General features: G+C 35.1%; 1 protein-coding gene across 1 annotated transcript in view; it reads left to right on the top strand.

Annotated features, from left to right (window-relative positions):
• Positions 1 to 1388: 1388 nt before the first annotated feature.
• suco (SUN domain containing ossification factor) overlaps positions 1389 to 22773 on the top strand; it is an 85514-nt gene continuing 64129 nt past the window's right edge. Inside the window, exon 1 of the mRNA XM_073816688.1 lies at positions 1389 to 1638. Within this exon, the coding sequence (XP_073672789.1) occupies positions 1586 to 1638 (53 nt within the window). The 5' untranslated portion in view covers positions 1389 to 1585. The remainder of the gene's footprint in view (positions 1639 to 22773) is intronic.

Here is a 22773-nt window from a genome sequence, read left to right as displayed (position 1 = left end):
CTTATTTAAAATGTAAGAGAAATGTGAAATCGTGAAAAAAACTATGTAAAAAAATAACAAATAAAACAATATATACTAATAATTAATTTTAATTATATATATATATATATATATATACACACACACACACACACACACACACACACACACACATACATACATACATACATACATACAATATATGCTAATAATAAATTATAATTATATATATATATATATATATATATATATATATATATATATATATATATATATATATACCGGTATATAATATATATTTTATTATAAAAATATAACACATTTTAAATAAAATTATTAATGTATAGAAAATATATATAGAGTATATATAGGATTTTGTATATATATAATATGTAAATATAACATAATAATAAATAATAAATACAAATAAAAAAAATATATATAAATATATAAGAAAACTATAAGGTATTTTATATCTAAAAATATAACATATATATATATATATATATACACACACACACACACACACACACACACATACACCCACACACACATATATATACATACATACATACATACATACATACATATAGTATTAAATGTATATTAAATATTTTTTTTATAAAAATATAACACATTTTAATAAAAATATTGTATGTATAGAATATATATATAGGATTTTGTATATATAATATATAAATATAACATTATATATATTATATAATATATATTATATATATTTATATATTATATATATTATATTATAAAATATTTTTATATCTAAAGAAAATAACATACTTCTTGTACATTCATACATACATACATATAGTGTTAAATATATTACATATATATTTTATTCTAAAAAATAAATATATATACACATTTTATATAAATATATAAAAGGTGGCGCACAAGCCAGAGTATGTTTTCCTTAAATTCTAAAATAAAATTATTAACAAAGTTTTATATATTTAATAATAATAATAGTAATAATAATAGATATATATAGTAATATATTTTTTAATTATTACTTTTTAGAATATAATAATAATAATAATGAATATTTTTTTTGACTGTTAAACGGTTATTGAAGTGTTTAAGACGTCAAAGAATCGAAGAAGAGCCTCTTAGGCCAGGACTGCCATATTTTAAACCCCGCAAGAAGAAAATATGAAGGGGTTTAAATATTACAAAGAGGCTTAAATATTCTCCCAAATGAAAGTTCTAGCAATATTTCAAATCTCTTATCTTTGAGGTGACGCGTCCGATGACAAAACTTCCAACTCATCTAGACCTCCAAAAATGGGCGGGGTTAAAGTAATACTCGATTCCTATTGGCTGAGAACGGGGCAGCAGGGGCCGTAAGCGCTGGGCAGCCGGAGCAACAGCAGCACAAGCGAACGGGAACCAGTCAGGCAGCCAGCGCTTCTCAACGGGGGGTTTAAAACAGAAACTAGCCCAACTGTTTGTTCTGTACCGCGAAACACACCCCCTTACCTTAATACAGTTGTAAACAATTAGCATTATTAGCTAGTCTTGGCCTCTGTCGTCAGTATTAGAGGTGAATAGATAAAAAAGCGAGGATGTTGGTCCCCGCGGGAAGATAATGAAGAAGCTGCGCGTGTTGTTGCTGTGCGCCGTTTTAGCTCTCCTGTGCTGGTGAGTCAAAATATTTTGTTTGTTCAAATACCATTATAATGTGTCTACCTGTCAAGCTGAGTCTTAAAAACAATAATACTTTGACAACAACATCATTTACCGCTGTGTGTTAAATGGTAGCTTCGTGCTAGATGCTAACGGTAGTTCGGTAGCTTCTGAGGTGGGATGTATTTTTAAGCTAAAATACGTTAAATAATGTGAGCTAAATACTGTTTTATAGTTAGTATTTTTATGGAGTTGTTTACATCTGGTAAGGAAATGTACTGTCAGCCTGTTGAAAGTACCGCTGGACCACCATCTGTCCATTATGAATATGAATTGTGGATGGATGGGTAGTACACAATGTGCAGAAAACAGACAGCCTACCGTGCATTTTTAGGCTTCCCAATTCTGCATGCAAGCATTTAACAATTTCAGTAGATATTTAAGTTTGTTTTTCATTTTAAGTATTTGTTTGTGACCTGCAAACTTTTTTGCATCAGCTGATATATTATAATTTTGTGCCCAGCACTTTTTATATGGACATTATCATGAATTATGTTATATGTATAGTAATTCTTTCACACTATGAACTGCTTCAACTGCGTTTATTTGAAAGTAACAGGCTACTTTCCAGTTGGCTGGACTGCCACAGCCTCAATTTAGTTTGACCGCTGAAGCAAACTCTTACTTTGTGATATTTTGAGCATGTTTAATGCACTCAGATATGTGTGTATCTATGATAAACTGCGCTTGCTCTCTGTGCCAAGCTGATGTGGCATCTGTAGACAGGTGGTGGATTAGGGATGGTCATATGTTGACTAAGCACACAGGGTGCTGACGCAGGTCGCAGTACCTGGTGTGAGACAAGCACACAATTACACCCTGTGCCTGATGCTGGACATCCTATCGGATTGATGATTTTACTAACAGGCTGATATGTGATCTTGCTGCTATTTTAATAAGATTACGGCAAGTAGCAGTAGATGATGTGCTAAGAAATGTGAGCTGGAAAGATGTTCCAACAAGGTAACCTTGTAAGAAAAGGTTGATTAGATTTTTTAAATTGTGATGATGTTTGCCTGTTTCGTACCTAATGCAAAAAAACAACCACCTACGATGAGTTGCATGAGAGTTGCATCACATATGCACAAACTCACAGCTCATAAATATGTTTTTGTTATTTGGCACACTTCGCTAGCTTTTACTACTTCATTATGGTTTATTCCTGTTTGCTTGGCTTTTAGAAAAGATCAAGCTGGTTAGAATCTAAAATCAACGTAATGTAAACATTTTAATTCCATAATTTGGCTGTTTTTGTAAAAAGGTAAGCATTATGTTATCTGAACAGTGAGTTTCACATCTTCTGAAAAGTAAAATCACTTCAGTCACATGAAAGATTATTATAGATCATGGATCAGAGACTTGAATTAAGAAGGTAAAATAATGTTTTCTGCTTTAAATATATACTACGTGTCAAAAGTTTTTGTATGGAAAGATTTTTAATGTTTTAGTCTCTTCTGCTCACCAGGCCTGCATTTATTGCATCCGAAGTACAGCAAAAACAGTACAATTTTGAATTAATTTGACTGTTTAAAGCTGATTGTTTTTTAGCATCATTACTTCAGTAACATGATCCTTTAGTAATCATTCTAATATTCTGATTTGCTGCTCAAAAACATTCACTATTATTATTATGTTGAAAGCAGGTTTCTTTGATGAATAGACAGTTCAGAAGAACAGCATTCATTTGAAACAGACATCTTTTGTAACATTATAAAAGTCTTTATCATCGTTTTGATCAATTTAAAGCATCCTTCCTGAATATAAATATTATTTTGATCATTTCTTTTCCCCCAAAACAATTATACTGACTCCAAGCTTTTGAATAGTATAGTGTCACGTTACAAAAGCTTTTTATTTCAGATAAATGCTGATCTTTGGATCTTTCCATTCATCAAAGAATCCCAAAAAATGTCTTCTACTGTTTTAAATATTGATGATAAAAGTAATAATAAGTGTTTCTTGAACAGCAAAACAGCATATTAGAATGATTTCTAAAGGTTCTTGTGACACTAAATACTGGAGTAATGATGCTAAAAATTTAGCTTTGATCACAGGTATAAATTACTAAATTAAATTAATACATTTTAAAATATATTCTAAAGCAGTTTTTTTAAACAGGAAAACTATTTCACAATATTACTGCTTTTGCTGTATTTTGCAGGCTTAAATAACCTAACTGTTCAAAAACTTTTGACTTGTACTGTATAAAAAGTGTAAGGCCAACCATAATGTATATGAGTTGTTGTGTTTTGTTTTATTTTTTTCTTTATTTTTTTCCACTTTATGTCAGATTGCAAAAAGTCATGTAACAGATCAGATTAAAGGACAAGTGTATTTATTTTGCCTTATTGAGACTATAAATATGCAGATACTGTGCAAGTTGTAGAAGAGGCCAAACAGTGGTGAACCCATGTCTAATGTTGTTAATCTTGCCATCTTTTAGCATTTGGGGCTTTGTAGAATGAACCTCTTTGTTTAGTTGCAATAATCACTAAAATAGTCAAAATATTCTTTTTTTTTAAAACTAGTTGTCGAAAGGCAGGATAAGTCATGTTTAAGTCATGTGAGAGATGATTACTTGGTTTGATGTATCAGCGTTTTTTGGAAAGCTCACTTGTCTGTAAAAGACAGTTGGGTTAAATTAAATAAATACTCTAAAGTTCAATCAGATTTTCTGTATTCAAACTGCATGTCATGTGATCACGTATTTGAATGAACATATGTGTGGTTATGGCTGGATGAGCACAATGGAGTCATTTTTCCACTTGTTGCTTAGAGAATATCTGATCACAAATGCCTGGGTTCTCGGTGGCTGATGATTTTAAGTGTTTGAGAGTCATTTTGTCACATTTGTCTATAACAAAAAAGCTCAAATCTATCTGTGCTGTTGCTGATTATTGGAAGGTTTTACCATCCTTTTATATAATTCTGCGTTAAAGGATAGTTCATACTAAAATGAAAATTCTGTCATTAATTACTCACCCTCATGTCACTCCAAACCCCGTAAGACCTTTGTTCATCTTCAGAACATAAATCAAGATATTTTTTTATGAAATGATGGATTTCAAGAGCTTTCTGACTCTGTATGGACAGCAATGCAATTGACAGGTTCAAGGCCCAAAAAGGTAGAAAGGACATTGGTAAAATTGTCTATGTGACATCAGTGTGGACCTTGAACATTTTAGTTGCGTTACTGTCTATGCAAGGTCAGAAAGCTCTCATAAAAATATCTTAATTAATGTTCTGAAGAAAAACAAAGGTCTTACAGGTTTGGAACGACATGAGGGTGAGTAATTAATGACAGAATTTTCATCTTTGCAGTGAACTAACCCTTAATAATCAAGTCCCAGAGCTGTCTGTGTTGTCCAGATATGTTTTGTAAAGTAACTGCTGGGTGAACATTTTCTAGAATGTTGTTTTAGATTCACACTTTTCTCCGAAGCGAAAGCACAGACAGACAACGCTTAGTTTTAAAATGAAACAAAGTGTTGCAAAAATGACTCCTTATGAGTACTTATAAGTAGTTTGTTTTAATGGTTGATCTTGATCTACAGTTTAACTTCGGAAAGGAGACTACTGAGAGCTCCCCTCAAAAGTGTGTCTCTCGTCCTGCTCTCTTTAGTCTGTTTCTATCTTCGTTGCCACGTGAGTAATTGTTTTCAACGCTCACTGCGAGGACAGCTAATGAGCAGTGAGAGTAGAAAAAAAACAGAAAGAGTTTAAAGGGAATAAAGCTAAAATAGTGAGAGAAACACACAGCCTGCAGTTATGGGCAGAACATGGCGCTGCTTTGCCACACAGTCAGACCCACAGCCAAACGTTCTTCTCTTTCTGCTTATTTTTTCTCTCTTCGTTATTCTTTCTTTTCCTCCTCCTGTCCATTTCCTTCTTCCGTACTTATAATAGCTGAGAATGTAGCATGCTGCTGTGACATCTTCCTCCATGCCTCCAGCAACAAAACTCACAGGCTCATATTCAGGCCTTGAATTCTTTGTGAGACCCTAAACAACTGTCGCTTCTTCTCATAGAACACTTAGTTGACCTCCAGCATCAAAATTTCCTGTCAATGTACTCACACCCTTGTCATCCAAGATGTTCATGTCTTTCTTTCTTCAGTCGAAAAGAAATGAAGGTTTTTGAGGAAAACATTCCAGGATTTTTTTTTTCCATATAGTGCACTTCAATGGGGATCAATGACTTAAAGGTCCAAAATGCAGTTTCAAAGCAGCTTCAAAAGGGCTCTACACAATACCAGTTGAGGAATAAGGGTCTTATCTAGTGAAACAGTCATTCGTTCAAACCTATATCCTTTTTTAACCACAAATGCTTGTCTTGCGCTAGTCCGAACTGTTCTCTGCAATCTTCTGATGTCTGATTTTGTAGCTGAGCCAAACCAGACAGTTATTGATGTGCACAGAACAGACTCGATGATGGCTGAGTAGAACTGTCTCAGTAACTCCTGTGGTAGGTTGAACTTCTTCAGCTGGCGAAGGAAGTATAACCTTTGTTGGGCCTTTTTTACAATGGAGTTGATGTGAGTGTCCCACTTCAGGTCCTGGGAGATGAAACATCCCAGGAACTTGAATGTCTCCACTGTAGCCACAGTGCTGTCCATGATGGTGAGTGAGGAAGGTGCAGGGGGGTTCCTCCTGAAGTCCACTATCATCTCTACAGTTTGAGCTTGTTCAGCTCCAGGTTGTTGTGACTGCACCAGACAGCCAGCTCTTTTACCTCCTGTCTGTAGGCAGACTCGTCACCCTCCCAAATGAGGCCGATAACCGTGGTGTCGTCTGCAAACTTCAGGAGCTTGACAGAGGGGTCTTTAGAGGTGCAGTCGTTGGTCTAGAGCAGGGGTTCCCAAACTTTTCAGCTCACGACCCCCAAAATAACTGTGCCAGTGACTCGTGACCCCCACTATCGTTGGAAGTGTTTAAAATATACAAACTTTGCGCGCAACGGCGCACATGGGCCAATAGGCCTATCCAAACATCTGCATGTCAACACAAAATAACACAACGGTCTAACAACTAGGGCTGGTCCGAATACCATTTTTTGAGCTTCGACGCTTCGATGGGAGGGGCTGAACATATTCTTCTCTCTAATAAAGGCAGGAATCTCTGTATGTCTTTCTGTTTGCATTTTTATTATGTCGAGAACAGTTCATCCAAACGATTTTTGCTGTGGACCCAAGGAAGTGCAGTGTTGCATTTTGGTGCAATATGGACACACCACACGTTCAGAATTAATAAATTGTAATAGAACATTGCTAGTTGGATGCGACGCGCCTCACGCAGGCAGAGCTTATATACTTAATGAACGGACACCGCGCTAGTGATACAAAACACACAGGTCTGTTAAGTGCAATACTTTTAATAAGGTAGCCTAAAAAATTTTAACAAACAAATCACTCCCAAATCAGAAATTAGCACAGTAATTACTGGCACCGTAAAGGGTAGGCTATTTAAATAAAAGAAGAACGAAAAAATGGCGCGGTGTTTATATATAAATAAATTATTCATATCTAAATTATTTATAAATATATATATATATATATATATATATATATATATATATATATACATTATATATAACGTTTGTGTATATAATATAAAATACACAGCCTATGTATATTATGTTGAAACCCAAAATAAATGAGGCCCAAACATTATTAACAAACGTGTGTGTTTATTTGAGCACTTCTGTCAGTGAACAATCAGCCTACAAAACGCTAAAATAAATCAAATAAATAATACATTTAAATATGAATCTAGCCTAAATAAGAATGTTAAATCGGCTATTTAAGAAACATTCATTGCAAACATTACTAAAACCTCGCCCGGACCTTCTCTGACAGCTCATCAGAATTACTGGCCCGAGTCCGACTGGAACCGGTCTGTTTTCTCTTTCTCTTCCCCATTGCACAGCTGCTGTTTTTAATATCAAAGTGATTACATTTATTTTCGTTTATTTAGGTTATAAAGTTAATTTAGACATATATTTGGAAGACTTTTTATTTGTTAAATTTAAGTTTTTGTTTTTTAAAGTAACGACCAAGTCATCACGATTTCAATTAAAACCCATAGATATAAGCACGCTTTGCAGAACATGGAAGCGCCAGCCAGCGCTATGTGAAACTTCATTTTTGCTCATAAAGGTAAGACTAATATATCATCCGAAACTGTAAAAAAAATAATTAAAATAATTTAAATCGAAAACAAAACTCTTCCCATAGCTTTAGACCTAATGCATATGCATTTAGGCATTAAAGCCGCGTCAATGAGCAAATGGCATCAGGATCGTCAACTTCGTCTTTGTGTCAAATACTAGTTTATTAATAAATAATTCAAATATCTCCCTACTTTTTCCCCGACACATTCATGGTAATTATTTTTGCTGGGGCTTTGCGGTCAGCTTTAGCCTATGTGTGCATTTTAAGCAGAGGCGCAGTTGTCATTATGACAGTCACAGTTTTGCTTAAACCATTTAAGTGGGCCCGACTGTACTTTATAGTGTCTCTCAAATATTACTCAATTTCTCTCTCTCTCTCTTTTTTTTTTTTTTTTTTTTTGCTGTTTCTGTGTTAGTGGTGCAGCAGTCTGATCTTCTTCATTCATATTTAAGCGCAAATGAGAATTGCGGGGGATGCAAGGTGTATGAAAAAAAAAAAAAAACGAATATTGAATCTCAAAATTTAAAATCGAATGCCAACCCACCGAACGAAAATTCGATTTGAATATTCTGGTCCAGCCCTACTAACAACCATATAATTTTTTAAATAGTAATTTACTCGTTTGTTTAATTTCAACAAAAATAATATCCTAAGCATAAAGCGATGGAAATTACCTACACGTTACGTGCACATGTCGGAATGTTTAACATGGTGCTGTAAATTGATCTGCTGTAACTGACGCCATTGATGTGTCCTTAATCTGTCATAATCACCTCAGGGGTCGCGATCAAACGGAAAGAAATTTGCAGGGCTGATGGCTTTTTAATTTGCATGTTTTTTTTAAATATAACTATTAACTACTAGTTTTTATCTTTTGTTAGTTATGGATAAAATATTAATAATAGTTTAAAAAAAAATATTTGATTTCTTGGAAATCGTCTCGCGACCCCCGCTCAATGTCTCACGACCCCCCAGGGGGTCGCGACCCCTACTTTGGGAACCACTGGTCTAGAGGGAGAAGAGCAGTGGGGATAGAACACAGCCTTGAGGGGCGCCAGTGTTGGTGGTGCAGCTGCTTGATGTGAATTTCCCCAGTCTCACCAGCCAGGGCTCGAAATTGCGACCATTTTGGTCGCATATGCGACCAAAAATTAACCTGTGCGACCTCAAATTATATTTGGAAGCATTTGTGCGAGTGAGAGAAATGAGTGTGGTGCGACTAGGTTTTAAAACTGTCGCTATCCTAACTATTGCACAGACTCTGTGAGCTGATACAGTGACGGGTTCGCAGATGTCTCCAACATTACATAACTATTTAAGTTAATCTTCACATTATTACCTTAAATGCAGATTTGAGATATTAGACGGAAGGGCTCGTAAAATCGCTAGCCCGACATCCCTGGGCTCTTGTGTTTCCAGTCGGGCTACCAGAATGTTTCACCGGACTGTCAGACGTACTATCGTGAAGTACAGGACTTATGCAGGTCCTTAAAACTCCTCAATTTATTTGTATCAAATGCAAGGCCATAAAAAGTTATAAACATGTAAAATGGTATAAGAAAAGTCTTGATTAACGTATAAGTTTAAGAGACGGAAAGTCGATCGCGATAGGTTTGGATAAATCTTCAAAAAGGCAATGATGTCATTGAATAAATATGCAAGCTGTACGTTTCAAAGTCAAAACACAGCACGGATGTCTTTATATGAATGTATCTGAAGGGAACCAACGGTCCTCAGAAACGTGTCGTTTGCATTGTCAATTCATGTCTGATAAAACGACGTTAGTGCTGATTTGTGTACAGCTGTTACTAGAGAAACCGTATAATTTCAGTGCTCCTAAAGCGCCCCCTCGTGACAAACATTAATTTTTATTTCTAATACATTTTTTTCAACTGTTTATGGGCAAATTATTGCAATTATCGATCCATGTGTAAATGTGAACGAATTTAATGTGCCTTTTAAAAATCTAAACAATTAAGTAATACTAATGTTATATATCTTATATAAATATAAGAAATTATATACTTGATTTATCCCTTTTAATGGTATAAAGGTTGAAATGCTATTTTATTAGATATTTAGTTTTTGTGTCTGTATCTGAATTATGAATCATGTTATTTTATGGGTTAATATTCTACCGTACATTGTCAAACCCCAGCTCTTAAAAAAAAGGGTCATAAATTGCCTTAAATTGATATTTTAAAATGCTGCAGCGACACTAAATGGTGAAATAAAATTCCTTCCTTGATATTTGTTTATATTTGTGTATTGAAAACATTTTTGATTGACATTTAGACTCCTATCTAATTTTCTATATTTAAAAAAATATATATTTTTTAATTTGGGCTAGTTAAATTAATTTTTGGGCTATCAAAATCTGTTAATCAGAATCGGCCATGAAGATTCAAGATCGGCGCATAACTAAAAAGAAATTGGGTGCTCCTAAATTTTTTGGGATGCTCCTAACTTTTTAAAGTTGGGAGCACCAGTGCTACCAAGTAAAAAAGTTAATTTCGAGCCCTGCCAGCTGTTGCCTATCTGTCAGAAAGCTGGTGATCCATTGACAGATAGGGCTAGGAACAGAAAGTTGGTTTAGTTTGGTGTGGAGGAGTGAAGGAATGATGGTGTTGAAGGCCGAACTGAAGTCCACAAACAGGATCCTCACATAAGTCCCTGGTCTGTCCAGATGCTGCAGGTTGAAGTGCAAGCCAGTGTTCGCTGCATCATCCACTGACCCGTTTGCTCGGTAAGCAAACTGCAGGGGGTCCAGTAAGGGTCCGGTGATGTCCTTCAGATAAGCCAGAACCAGTTTTTCAAACGACTTTATGACGACAGATGTTAGCGCCACAGGTCTGTAGTCATTAAGTCCTGTTATCTTGGATTTCTTTGCGACAGGAATAATGGTTGAGCGTTTTAGGCAGTGAGGGACTTCACACAGCTCCAGAGACCTGTTAAAGATCTGTGAAAAGAGAGTTTCTTGTTCAGAATTGGCTTGGCTTGTTTATTATTACTTATGACCCATCCCTAGAGACTAGTGAAAAATTTGACCTGCTTAGCAAGTCCCACTCTATACTGCCCATCACCCACCTTGGGTCTTGGGGTGGGATTCAGGGTGCCTTGGAAACAACACTTGGTCATTGGGTTCGTCTTCTCACTTGGCCTTGAAACCATACAAAGCATAATTGTGCTTAGGGCTGTTTCATTGCAATAAAAAAGTTCAGATATTGAGCATTTGAACATTTTCTTTATTTGTGAATGTGAGCACCACAGCTCTCTATTGCAGCTCGTCTGAATAAAAACAAACCCTTCTTGGCCTCTTTTGTGGGCTCCATAGCATGGCCATATGGGGAGGGGCTTCATGTTCCCAATATGACTGAGTACACAGTCTGCACTCATGTCAAAACTGCATTGGGGAAGCACCCCTGCATAAACTTGCACTGGCTTTCTGAGATTGCATTGATGAAGTCATTGATTAATGAACTGAACTAATCATTCAGCTGCTGCTTAAACATGGGAATGTCAGCATATTGCATGTTAGCCTCTCCTCTATAGGGAACCTTTGTGTTCACTCCTCTCAGCATGTAAGTGTGGGCTGACGTTACTCGCTCTGTGTTGACTGTAATAGAGAGCTGCAGTGATGACATGCTTGTTGGCAAGTTAGCAATAACCTGCTTTCCTTGACTAAAAATCCAGCAGAATTTTAATTTTTTTGGTTTTGGAATATTTGCTGAAAATAAGCTTACAAATAACTGTAATATTCGAATACTTATATTTGAATACTAATAAAAATAATGCATTTGCATGAGTACCCTAACGTAAACCCGCATAGGGTGATGTTTAGTGTTTTATGTTTGACATCTGCTCTATAACCGCTCTGCATGATGCAGGTAATGTTAAAGAAAGGAAACGCTGCTTTACACCGAGAAACGTGTAGGTGTTTGGTCTTATTTTTACCACAGATTGTATGATGATATTACTCTCAAAGTGCCATGCATGCTCTCCCTAATATTTCTGAAGCTTATGTGATTGTTTATACCTTCAAACCTTTTCCGATTGTTGCAGCTGGATATGTGTGGCACATATAGCAGCGTGAGGCTGATAATGATTTAAGGGATAATACTTTCAGTCTGAGCCTTCAGTAGTAAGCAATGACGTTATATAATCGAGTATTAGATAAGAAGGATTGAATTAGGAAGGCAGCTGGGCTACCAGCCCCTGTGTTTTGTTTGCTGTTCTGTCATGGTATTGTGTCTCCTATTGTATGAAGTAGTAGCTTTATTGATTAATGCTAGTAACAGTGTATAAGTAGGATGTGAAATCATTGATCCGTGCATATCAAATGCTTGCTTTTATCTCATATAGGTTGATGTTTTTAAAGTAAAATGACTCTGGCTTGTTCCTCATCTGACCGGTTCCAATTACCCTGAAGACAGATCCCGTTCTCACAAGAACTGCAGCGCTGCATGTTGTAACAATTATTTAGGGTTCAGTTTTTCAGTTTACATTGACCATTTTCAGTTCATTATTGTACTGATTTTGTCTAGTTGAAATAAGTGTCTGAATAATCTGCATAAGTGAGCCTTGATTTTGGAATAATTATGACCTTGTGATTTTCGCAATGTGGAAAACATGGACTGAATCGCAAGATCCAGTCATAAAAACTGTATAAGACGGAATTTGCCAAATTTTGGATGAATCATTTAAAACTAGGTCCGTACACTAAATCAAAACCCATGTCTGTGAATATTAAGCTGCAAAAATACTATTTAAATGTGAATTCTGCATGTTCTGTGTGTCTCTGTGTGAATGAATGGCACATATCTGCAATTTTGTTTACTACACATACTGTAGTACGCTCTGATGCTCGCAGTGTTTTCATCTTTTGCCGCCGAGTACATGAACACACAATCTCTAAAACTGCTTTGAGAGTCACTTCATTAGCATTGTACCTTTTCTTTCGAGAAAAGCTATTGTCATATCATATACAAACAGAAACCTAGAGTTCTTCACAGCAACCTGCCAATTTTAATTTAATTTAAAAAAAGATTGTTTACCTTGAAGAAACTATATAAATATATTACTTAATGTAATACTAGTAGTACTACTATTATTAATTATTATTAAAACATTGTTTAAGAAATATTTACCAACAAAATTATTTACCAGAATTTATTTAAAATGTAAATACACAACACAACAGTATTTCTGAATAAATGAATAAATAATAAATACAGTTTTTTTAAATGAAATCAATAAATTAGAGATGCTTTTGATTATTAAAATGTAATTAAACTCTTAAAATGGAATCCAGAAAATTAATGGAAAGCAAAAAAATAAAAATTTGATTTAAAAAAAAGAAATATATTACTTAATGTAATGATAGAAGTACTACTACTTGTAATACAATTATTATTAAAACATTGTTTAAAAGATATTTACCAGAATTTATTTAAAATGTAAATACACAACACAACAGTATTTTTGAATAAATAAATAATAGAATATATTTTTTTTAAATATAAAATCAATACATTAGAGATGCTTTTGATTATTAATTTAATTAAACTGTTATAATGGAATCCAGAAAATTAATGGAAAGCTGAATTTGAGGAAAAAAAGGCCTTAAAATGTAATTAAACTTTTAATAATATTAAACTTTTAAACTTGTGATTTTATTAAAGTGTGTGGGTTTTTTAAATGTGTTTCAACCATTAAAACAGAATCTAGAAAAATTTAAATGTGAAAAAAGGGAATCTAAAACCATTAAAACGGACAAAATGGAATTTAGGGAAAAATAAAACGGAATAAAATGAGTCCTGGATAATGTGACTTGTGTACAAATATTCAACCATATTCAGTATTTAAGGCATTAATTTAAGGCTTTTTCACTGCTGATTGCATGGATTATTTCGTATTTGTATGCACAACAAAAAAATACCGCCTTACAAATTTTTTTGCCTAATTCACAACTAGGGCTGTGCAATTAATCGCAATCGCAAAAAAATCGCGATTTAAGCACATGCGATTTCTAAACCGCACAAGGTTGCGATTTTATCTATCCCCCCCAACGGCACCCCAGCCCCCCTTGAACGTCAAGTTCATTTTATTTTCGATTTGTTGCCACATCACAATAGAAGTCATTTAAGGTTATCTTTCCTATAGAACAGGTCTATACATAGTTATTTTATTAAACATACTAAATTGCATGTCATTTTCAAGGCATGTCATTTCTGTCTCTTCATGGTCGCGTGATTACAATGTCTCCTCCGCGAAAACATTCATAAAAACCGAATTTACTATAGCGCGGAATGCCACGTAATTCGTCGATTTTTGGATTAATAAATCAAAAGTTGGTCTGTCACTTAATTCAAATTGCGATATGGACTAGTGTCTGTGAAAACTGAAATGCAAAAAGACCGTTTTAATATGAATCCTGCATGTTCCGTTTGCTTCTTTATGAATGAATGGTGGAGACGGGTTTTATTTTTTTTACTACATTCATACTGAAGCACACGTGACGCTCCCGCTAATTTTTGGCATTTGCATCTCACATGAACAAATAAACTCATTCGCCAAATCGCTGCTTTGAGTTTCACTTTTACCGTTTCATTTGAGAAAACTAGCATCATATACACACAGAAACTTCACGGCAACCTGTCAAAATAAAAGTATTACAATACAATATTAGTCCTGTATTACTTTTGTACAGTATAATGTAGGTGTTTATATATTCCTATTTAAATAATTTACATAAAACAATATATATGATAAAAAAATATTACAACAAGATTAACCACTTAATTATTATTTAAATGTTTTAAACTGAATATAATTTTGCTTCCACACATTGATTTTAACAGTAAATTTCTTTTTGTTTGACAAAAATTAAAAGGGTTTATTTATCATTTGATTAAAAATAAATAAATGTTTATGCTTTTTCATTATCAGAAAAATTAAAACACATAAGAAAAAAAAAAGATTTTAGAACCCTCAAAATGTTAAAAAAAGAGAGTTTTGGACTTATTTTTCCACTGAAATGAATGTATTCGTTATTGCACAAAGTAGGCTAAAGTACTGGGAAAAAAGTAAAATGGCTTATTTATTTTATGTTGTCTGTTTTAAAGACAATTTTACTACAGTTTTGTTTATTAAACTTAATACTATGTTATTTCATGGTGAAATGTTTTGTTATGCACTACTTGTGCACTGAATACATTTAGAATGTATGTATGTAGCTTGTTTGAAAAAGCAAAAAAAAAAAAAAAAATCGCAAATAAAATCGCAATCGCAATATTCGTTCAAAAAATCGCAATATGATTATTTTGTCCATATTGCACAGCCCTATTCACAACATGTCCATACACACTAGGGCTGCACGATTAATCGAACGATGTTGTGAGGTGCGTTTAGTCAATGAAGCCGGTACTTTGATTAGTAGTAAATCTCCATCACGTGCGTTCAGCTGGAGCGGCAATTAATACACAGAGACGTAAATCACTGACAAGCTACACCAAATCGCGTTCAAAATAGCATTCGATTTTGAGCGCGATTTGGCGTAGCTTGTCAGTGATTTACGCCTCTGAACGCTCAAGCTGAACGCACGTGTGGAGATTTACTACTAATCAAAGTACCGGCTTCATTGACTAAACGCACCTCACAACATCGTTCGATTAATCGTGCAGCACTAATACACACATGACGTTGTTTTAACCTCAAGCTAATGTTAATGAATTTGGAGTATCTTAAAAGAGTGCCTGTGTGCTCCATCTCCATATAAGGGCTTTCCACACAACCTTTCACAACAGCCTTTCATCACTCTCAGCAAACATGAGGCTATTCTTGCGTCTGAGAGATGCACAGCAAGATCTACAATCAATGCCAAGTGTGCCGCCTTCGAAACCAGTTTAAACAAAAATTACAGATGTCTCATTAGCCAACTGTACATATGCATATATCTACGCTGTTATTCAGAGAAACCCTGCAGCTCGACCTATAGAGCCGCTTTTCTTAATCTTTCACTGTATATGATGAAATACATGATTATACGGCTACCAAGAGTATGTGATTTTTGCATATGTGGGGTTTCAGTTGTTCTTAAATTTTTTTTTTACGTCACTTTAGAATACATTTTTAATGAATAAATCTGCGTTTTTACCATTATACTGGGGTGTTGAGGGTAGTTGTTCAGTTATGTAGTTACTAAGGTGTTCTGTGTGGTTGCTAGGTGGTTAATGGGGTTTTCTAAGTGGTTATTAGATGATTGCTCACTGGACAAACAAGTCCAGCCCAAAGTCTGTCATTATTCTGATCCCTAGATATGTCTCGTCCCTTCTTCAGTCTAAGTCTATGCACTAATACACTCCTGTAAAGTAGTTTGGGAGCTCTCTGTTGAGTTCTCTCCATAAGGGGCCTCATTTCCTCTTGCACAGACAACAGCGCAGTCATGCTTTCAGTGAGCCGTGTGTTTATATGTATGTGCAAGTTAAAAAGCCATTTGTGCTGCCTCTTATGTAAGTCCATCCCATGAGGGCTTTAACAGTGGGCCCTAGTTGTCATATAAGCTGTTTTTAGCATGTGGATGGGTAAGAAATATCTGTGGGCTGACAGCCTGACTCAGCGGGAGAAAGGATGACTCTGAACATATCTCAGGCTGATAGGATGGGGGTTGTTGGATACGTAAGGTATGCAAGGCCAAAGATCCTGTCTTATGTCAGAGGCTTTGTTTTTTCAGGAAAAAAAAGAATGTTGTCCTTTTGAATATGGATTTCTTATCTTCAGTCAAGAAGGCATGTCTTTGCCTTGCCCGTCTGGTATTTTCACTGGAACTTTTTGTGGTTCCTCAGAATTTCTCAAGTGGAGTGTCAAAGCATATTAGGTAAATCCCTGTAGTTCACAACAGTCAGTTGTTCTGAGGAACTGTTCCTGAACACTGGTTTCCTGTTTGAGTTGTGCCATAGGTCCTGCTTGCTTAATGATGAAGGAACCATTCATAATGAATTGTGACAGCATAAGCAGTATATTGATTCAGTTTAATTTGTTCTTAAGCCTAATTTGTGACTGACCTGATCTTGTAACTAGAGATGGATCGATAAACTGTGTGCCCAATATTTTTAAATGATATTCATGTTTTTTACAAGAAAATATTCTCGCAGCTTCTTAACACTACAGTTGAACCACTGATGTCACATGGGCTATTTTAACAATGTCCTTACAACCTTTCTGGGCCTTGAACATGGTATTTGCATTGCTGTCTATGCAGAGTCAGAAAGCACTTGGATTTTATCAAAGAAAATCTTAATTTGTGTTCCAAAGATTAACAAAGGTCTTACAGTTTTGGAATGACATGAGGGTGAGTACCCCCATTTACTTTCAGTTTCAGCAATGCTGAATGAGCTTTTGTGATATATTTACTAAATATTCCTAAGTAAAACAGCTTTGTTTGCTGTTGTAAACATGGCATTTTACTTCATGGTTTCATTTACACTTATTTTCCATTTATTGTTTCTCACTTCCTTATCTTGTTTGGGGCCTGGTATTAATCAGACTAATTCTTTGTTGTAATGTTTGTATGTTTGTAATGTCGTATTGTAACACAGCTGGCAGAAGGCACTTTTCATTGGATACAGATTTTATTAAAGTGATTCATTGGTGAAAAATGTCTGAACAAACACCCTTAATTAGAATGAAATAAAATAATGCTGTATCGAATGAATTAATGTGCTTTAGAGAGGCTGAGAAGAAAAATTGGGTTATGTTTAGACTAATTAAACTGCATCTTCATGGACGTCGTGGACAAACACACTCTTTTATTTTGCCTTCACTCATTTGGTTTTTCTCTTCCAGATCCAGATAGGTTCATTATTGTAGCTTCACTCTCTCTCTGTCTTTGTATCTCTCTTTTTTTGTTCTCTCTGCCTGTGCAAGCAGTTAGATTAGAATCCCGTCAAGCGCAGAGAAATGTCTGAACTCGTCGCTTGGGAAACAAGCAGATGAGTGGACCGAGCCAGACAGAGACTGTCCTCAAATCGTCCCTGGAGCCATGTCAACTTTAATACCAATGTTTCCTTCTCTTCACTGAATAAAAAAAAACAGCACCTGCTCTATAATTAAACGATAGGAAGAGAGAACAGAACAGGGTATTTTTTTGGTAAGCAGAAGCAGTGAAGCAAAAGTTTCAGTTTAGTTTTCCAGATTCAAAAGAGCTTTGTGGGACGCTTTAGTGATTTTATTTTACTTTTATTGCAGACTTTAAGTCTTCTGTGCAAGACAAAACGGCAACAAGTCCTCGAATACCAAATATTAAATGTATGGTGCGGCTAAAATTTTGCAGCTTTTAATGCATATGCAACATTGGTATAAGGCAGTACACTGTTTTGAATGTCAGAGTACTGAGCTTCTATCAGTCCTATCCTTGTTTTCGATCAGTCCAGCTACTTCTAGGTTCATGGTGGTTGTGGTAGTCTTCCTATAGCCCATCCCCCACTTCTCCAAGCATGGGGCACATTGTCTGTTTCTTTCTATCCTACACGTACAAGCATTCTCCACCCCCTCCTCAGATTGTGTACTAGGACATTTTGTACTAATTGTAAAGAAAGCAGAAAAACCAGCCCATGATGCCTGAGTTGAAGGGGTTAAATGCATATGTTTATGCTTACACACTCTACAATTTAATAAGCAAATAGGCATCAAAATATCAATTATAGAGAGCTGCTGAAAGGTCATAAAAAGTAAAAGTGAGTGAGTGGCTAGCGTTATATATCCATTAACAATACATGTGCAGTCGACCAGTGGTAGGTCATTAAGTGAACTAAATGTTTAATGCATGTATAGTGGTTTGCCAGGCTGTTGGCAGTAGTAGACAACATGTAGAGTTGTCTAACATCCTCTCTCATTAACTTGCACACTTTTCCACTAATATTCTCTAAAGCCATTTTTCCTGCTTGCAACCTTCTGTTTTCTTACCTAATAGTCGTTCCCAAATCCTGGAACTAATATTTCATTCGTTTGGATTCCTTCCAAGTCATTTAGAGAGTTGACAGGGTTCCCGCGGGGTCTTAAAAAGTCTAAAATTTAAAAATCACAATTTAAGGCCTTAAAAAGTCTTAAATTTGCTGTTTTAGGTCTTAAATAATTTTACACAGGTCTTATTTTTCCGATGTCCATGTAACGCTACATCTAATTCTCATTTAAATTCTCTTTTTGTTGTTTCCGTGGTGTTGTAGTTCTTTATTTCAATATTCCAAATATAATTTGCTGTATTTAAACTACAAATGAGACCAACATGCAATAGCCAATCAGCTTTCTGTCATTGGCGCGAGTCTCTCTCCGATTGTACCGCAGAAGTAAAATGGATTAAACTTTTTAGCTATGAGGAAGTGCAAGTTTAGCGATACTTAGCTTGAAAAAAAAAAATGAATATAGGGCTTGGCTAAGGCCAGTTGCTAACAACTGTAGATTTTTTTTCTCTGTTGAAGTTACTGCGTCTTCAGACAGAATCGCAGTAGCAGAATACAGGTCAAACTACCCTTTTCTGTATATAATGTTGTCAATAATAATAATAAATATAGGTCGAGCTAGCTGACCGCCAGCCTTCGAGATACTTTTAAAATGTTTTTTTGTTTCTTGCCCGACCGAACAAACCACCTGATTAAAACTGAAGTGACAAAAACAACTAGCGAAGCATAGAAAGGCAAGAAAGATTCCTATTTTAATACATTCAACGTAAACAGAAATTGATAATGGATAGTGTATTTCTGGTCTATTTGTGAGAAACACAATGAGGTAAAAAATTTAAATTTATAGTTTATTTATAACATGATCTAGTTCAGTAATTTACCAAGTGAGCTTTTTGCTGAAAATTCTCACAATTACAAATGTTACATTAATTTTAGCTCAATAAACAAGTAGTTAGTCAAGTAGTTACTTACATATTAGACAAAATATTTCCACTGTTTTGTTCTGTTTCACCAACGAAAATAGTTCCAAACAAGGATCACTTTTTTTTTTTTTTACATCAGATATTTCTAGTGGTACTTTTATGGGGATATTTTGTGTGGAATAGTATCTGCTGATATGAAAAGTTCACTATCGTAGTAATAAATTTAATTTATGACAGCCATGAAATTTTGTTTACTTTTTACATTAAACACATTAAATATTACATGTATGCATGTAATATAATATCTATTTCCATTACAGGTTTAGGTCTTAAATTTCATATAAGGTGGTATTAAAAAGGTCTTAAAAAGTCTTAAATTTCACTTGTTCATATCTGCAGAAACCCTGGTTGAAACATTCACACTTTGAGTAAAACTGTTGGTCTGTTTAATTAAGTTAGTTTAATTGTTGTTTTATTTCCACTGTAAATGTTTAAGCCTTATACTCCGCACCTAGTAGGCTGCTCACATTGTGCAGAGTATGTTTAGTGAGCTTCTGTCAATACCTGGTGGCATTAAAACCAGGATATGGATTACAGTTTACAAGCAAATGACTGGTTTAAAACGAAGTGCATCCTCAATTAAAAAAAAAAAAAAAAAAAAAAAAAAATTCTTCCTGCTTACTGGCTCTTTGTGAAAGCGTATGATGGTACAAATTATGCTGAATATACACTTCTGTTTTGTCTGTTTGATGTCATGTAAAAGATTTTTTTTTTAGTTTATGCAAGTCCACTAAACTGCAAGTGTACATTGAAGTGTCCCATTTGGGACCGGGCCATATTGCCTGATTACAAGGTCACATTTCTATGGTCTGTGTGCCTATAGTAAGTCTTATGTCAACATGTTGAGCTGCGGTGTTGAGTTTCCTTTCCTCTAGCATAGTTGTTAAACGCAGATCAGATCCTGTGTGCTGATTAAGGCTGTGATGGCACAAAAATAGATATTTGATATTTGGAAGAAAGGACAATGGTTAAATGGGTCATCTGATTACAATTTTTCACAAGTTCATATGATTCTTTAGGGTCTTAATGAAAAGTCTATAATATACTTTGGTTAAAAATTCTCAATAGTAGTGTAAAAAAACACCCTTTTACTTTGTCAAAATCAACTCATTTTATTGCATGGGCCCTTTAAATGCCCCTCTTTGCTGTGGGATTACGAGCCGTAATGTTTACTTTAGCAGCATTTATCGGTGAAAGTGGCTAACAAGAACATTATTAAGAAAGGCCATTTGCAAAGATGCATAAAAAACCCTTATACTCACTTCTGCTGTGGGTGAAGCTGCATCACAAATGATTCGGATGAACATAAAAAATGCATATGTAGATCGGGATGGTCACTTTCTGTTAAAAACAAAAGAAACATTATCCTCTGCATCTTCAGCGGCTCAGATGTCGGGAGTAAATGACGACTGCTATGTTCATTATTACATCCAACAACAGAACACCTCAATCACTCAATTAGAGTCTTCCCCTGCACCTGAGTCGACACAATGGTGATCGTATTCAGACTGTTTCAGCTCGGTGAGGGCGGGTCTAAGGTAAGGTTCTCATGTCAATCAACTGTGTTTCATCACACCAACAAGAAGCTGAGAATGACCTGATTTTAAAAAGGGGATTTTACTTTTAAAGATTAAAAAATACCACTGGGTGGATTTTTATCATTGTAGGTTGGTTGTGTACACAAACTGCCAACACACATTAATGTTCAAACAACATGTAAAAGTTAGTTTTGCATCCGATGACCCCTTTAAATGACACTGGTGATATATTGTCTTGTTTAATGTCAAAGTGCATTGTGAATATGTAAGAGAAATGTGTTTTTTTTTTCTGACAAAAGATGATTGGTAAATTATTAATATAATTTTTAAAAAATAAGCAAATAAGGGACAGAATAGCTTTTCACCTAAATGCGGAAAGGCATGATGGTCAAGTCTCTTTGTTATTTTCATGCCATTGTTATAGGCTTATCTTGAATCTCATTTGGAGGTGGGATTTAGATACTGTGCTCTTGCTGTTGTCACACCATACTTCTGGCATCAACTGAGGGCTATATTATTGGAAACAAGGTTAGCATGAAAGCTAGATGCTTTGCAATAAAGCACAGAAACTCTGCCCAGTCTTGGATAAACATAGTTCACTGATTCCGCTGTGCTGACTCTGCTGCCCTGAGCATTGCCTGTTGAGGAAGTCAGGCATTGCATTTCAATCGATGGCTTTAGCATTCTGAAGTGTATTAAAATCATCTGTAATCACCTCTAATGTCCTCCTTACTTTAGCGTTTTGAGTTGGACCAAGCAGGTGTTTTGATTTGTAAAGCAGACCTCATCTGAACCAGATCTCCTTGCTGTGAAACATTCGTGCCATGTGAGTGGAAGTGGTAGGGTTTTTATCCGGGCCTGAATAAGCCTGTGCTCTGTGACGTGTCTGCTGCCACGGTCAGGTCGCATTAGCTGCATGAATGCCTGCAACTTGTGATTCACTCCGGCTTCTAGAAACTTTGGCCTTGTTCCGTTAGCTTCTTGGTTTAATGAACGGCACCCTTAAGCTCCCACAATCTTTTGTACTCTCCCACGGCAGTCCGCAGGTGGTCATTATATGCAACTAATAACATTACCCTGTCTTTAGGGATTTAAATGTTTTATTCTGTTTTCCACAACAATATTGAAAGTGCACATGACTTCCAGTTGTTGCTAAAGAAAAAGTATTGTTAAGTTTTTTTTTTTTCACGTATTTCTCATTTTTACCCAATAATATTCTAGAGTTTGGTATAACTAGACAAATTAATATTCAAATGTATAAAATGGCCATGGAGTTGAAAGATTTTATTTTATGAAATATTTACTAATAACTTTTTCCAGGTCAGACTTCTTCCTAGAAATAAAACATATTTGATTCTTAGTTATTTTAGCTTAATACTTATCATTAATATTGGCCATTTATTGTTTAGCAGCCATAACATGAAAATAATTATTGGCTTACCATA

The sequence above is a fragment of the Garra rufa genome, chromosome 13 (assembly GCF_049309525.1).
Source record: "Garra rufa chromosome 13, GarRuf1.0, whole genome shotgun sequence".
Lineage (NCBI taxonomy): Eukaryota > Metazoa > Chordata > Actinopteri > Cypriniformes > Cyprinidae > Garra > Garra rufa.
Note: the sequence above shows the minus strand (reverse complement) of the source record. Positions and strands in the feature narration are given on the sequence as shown.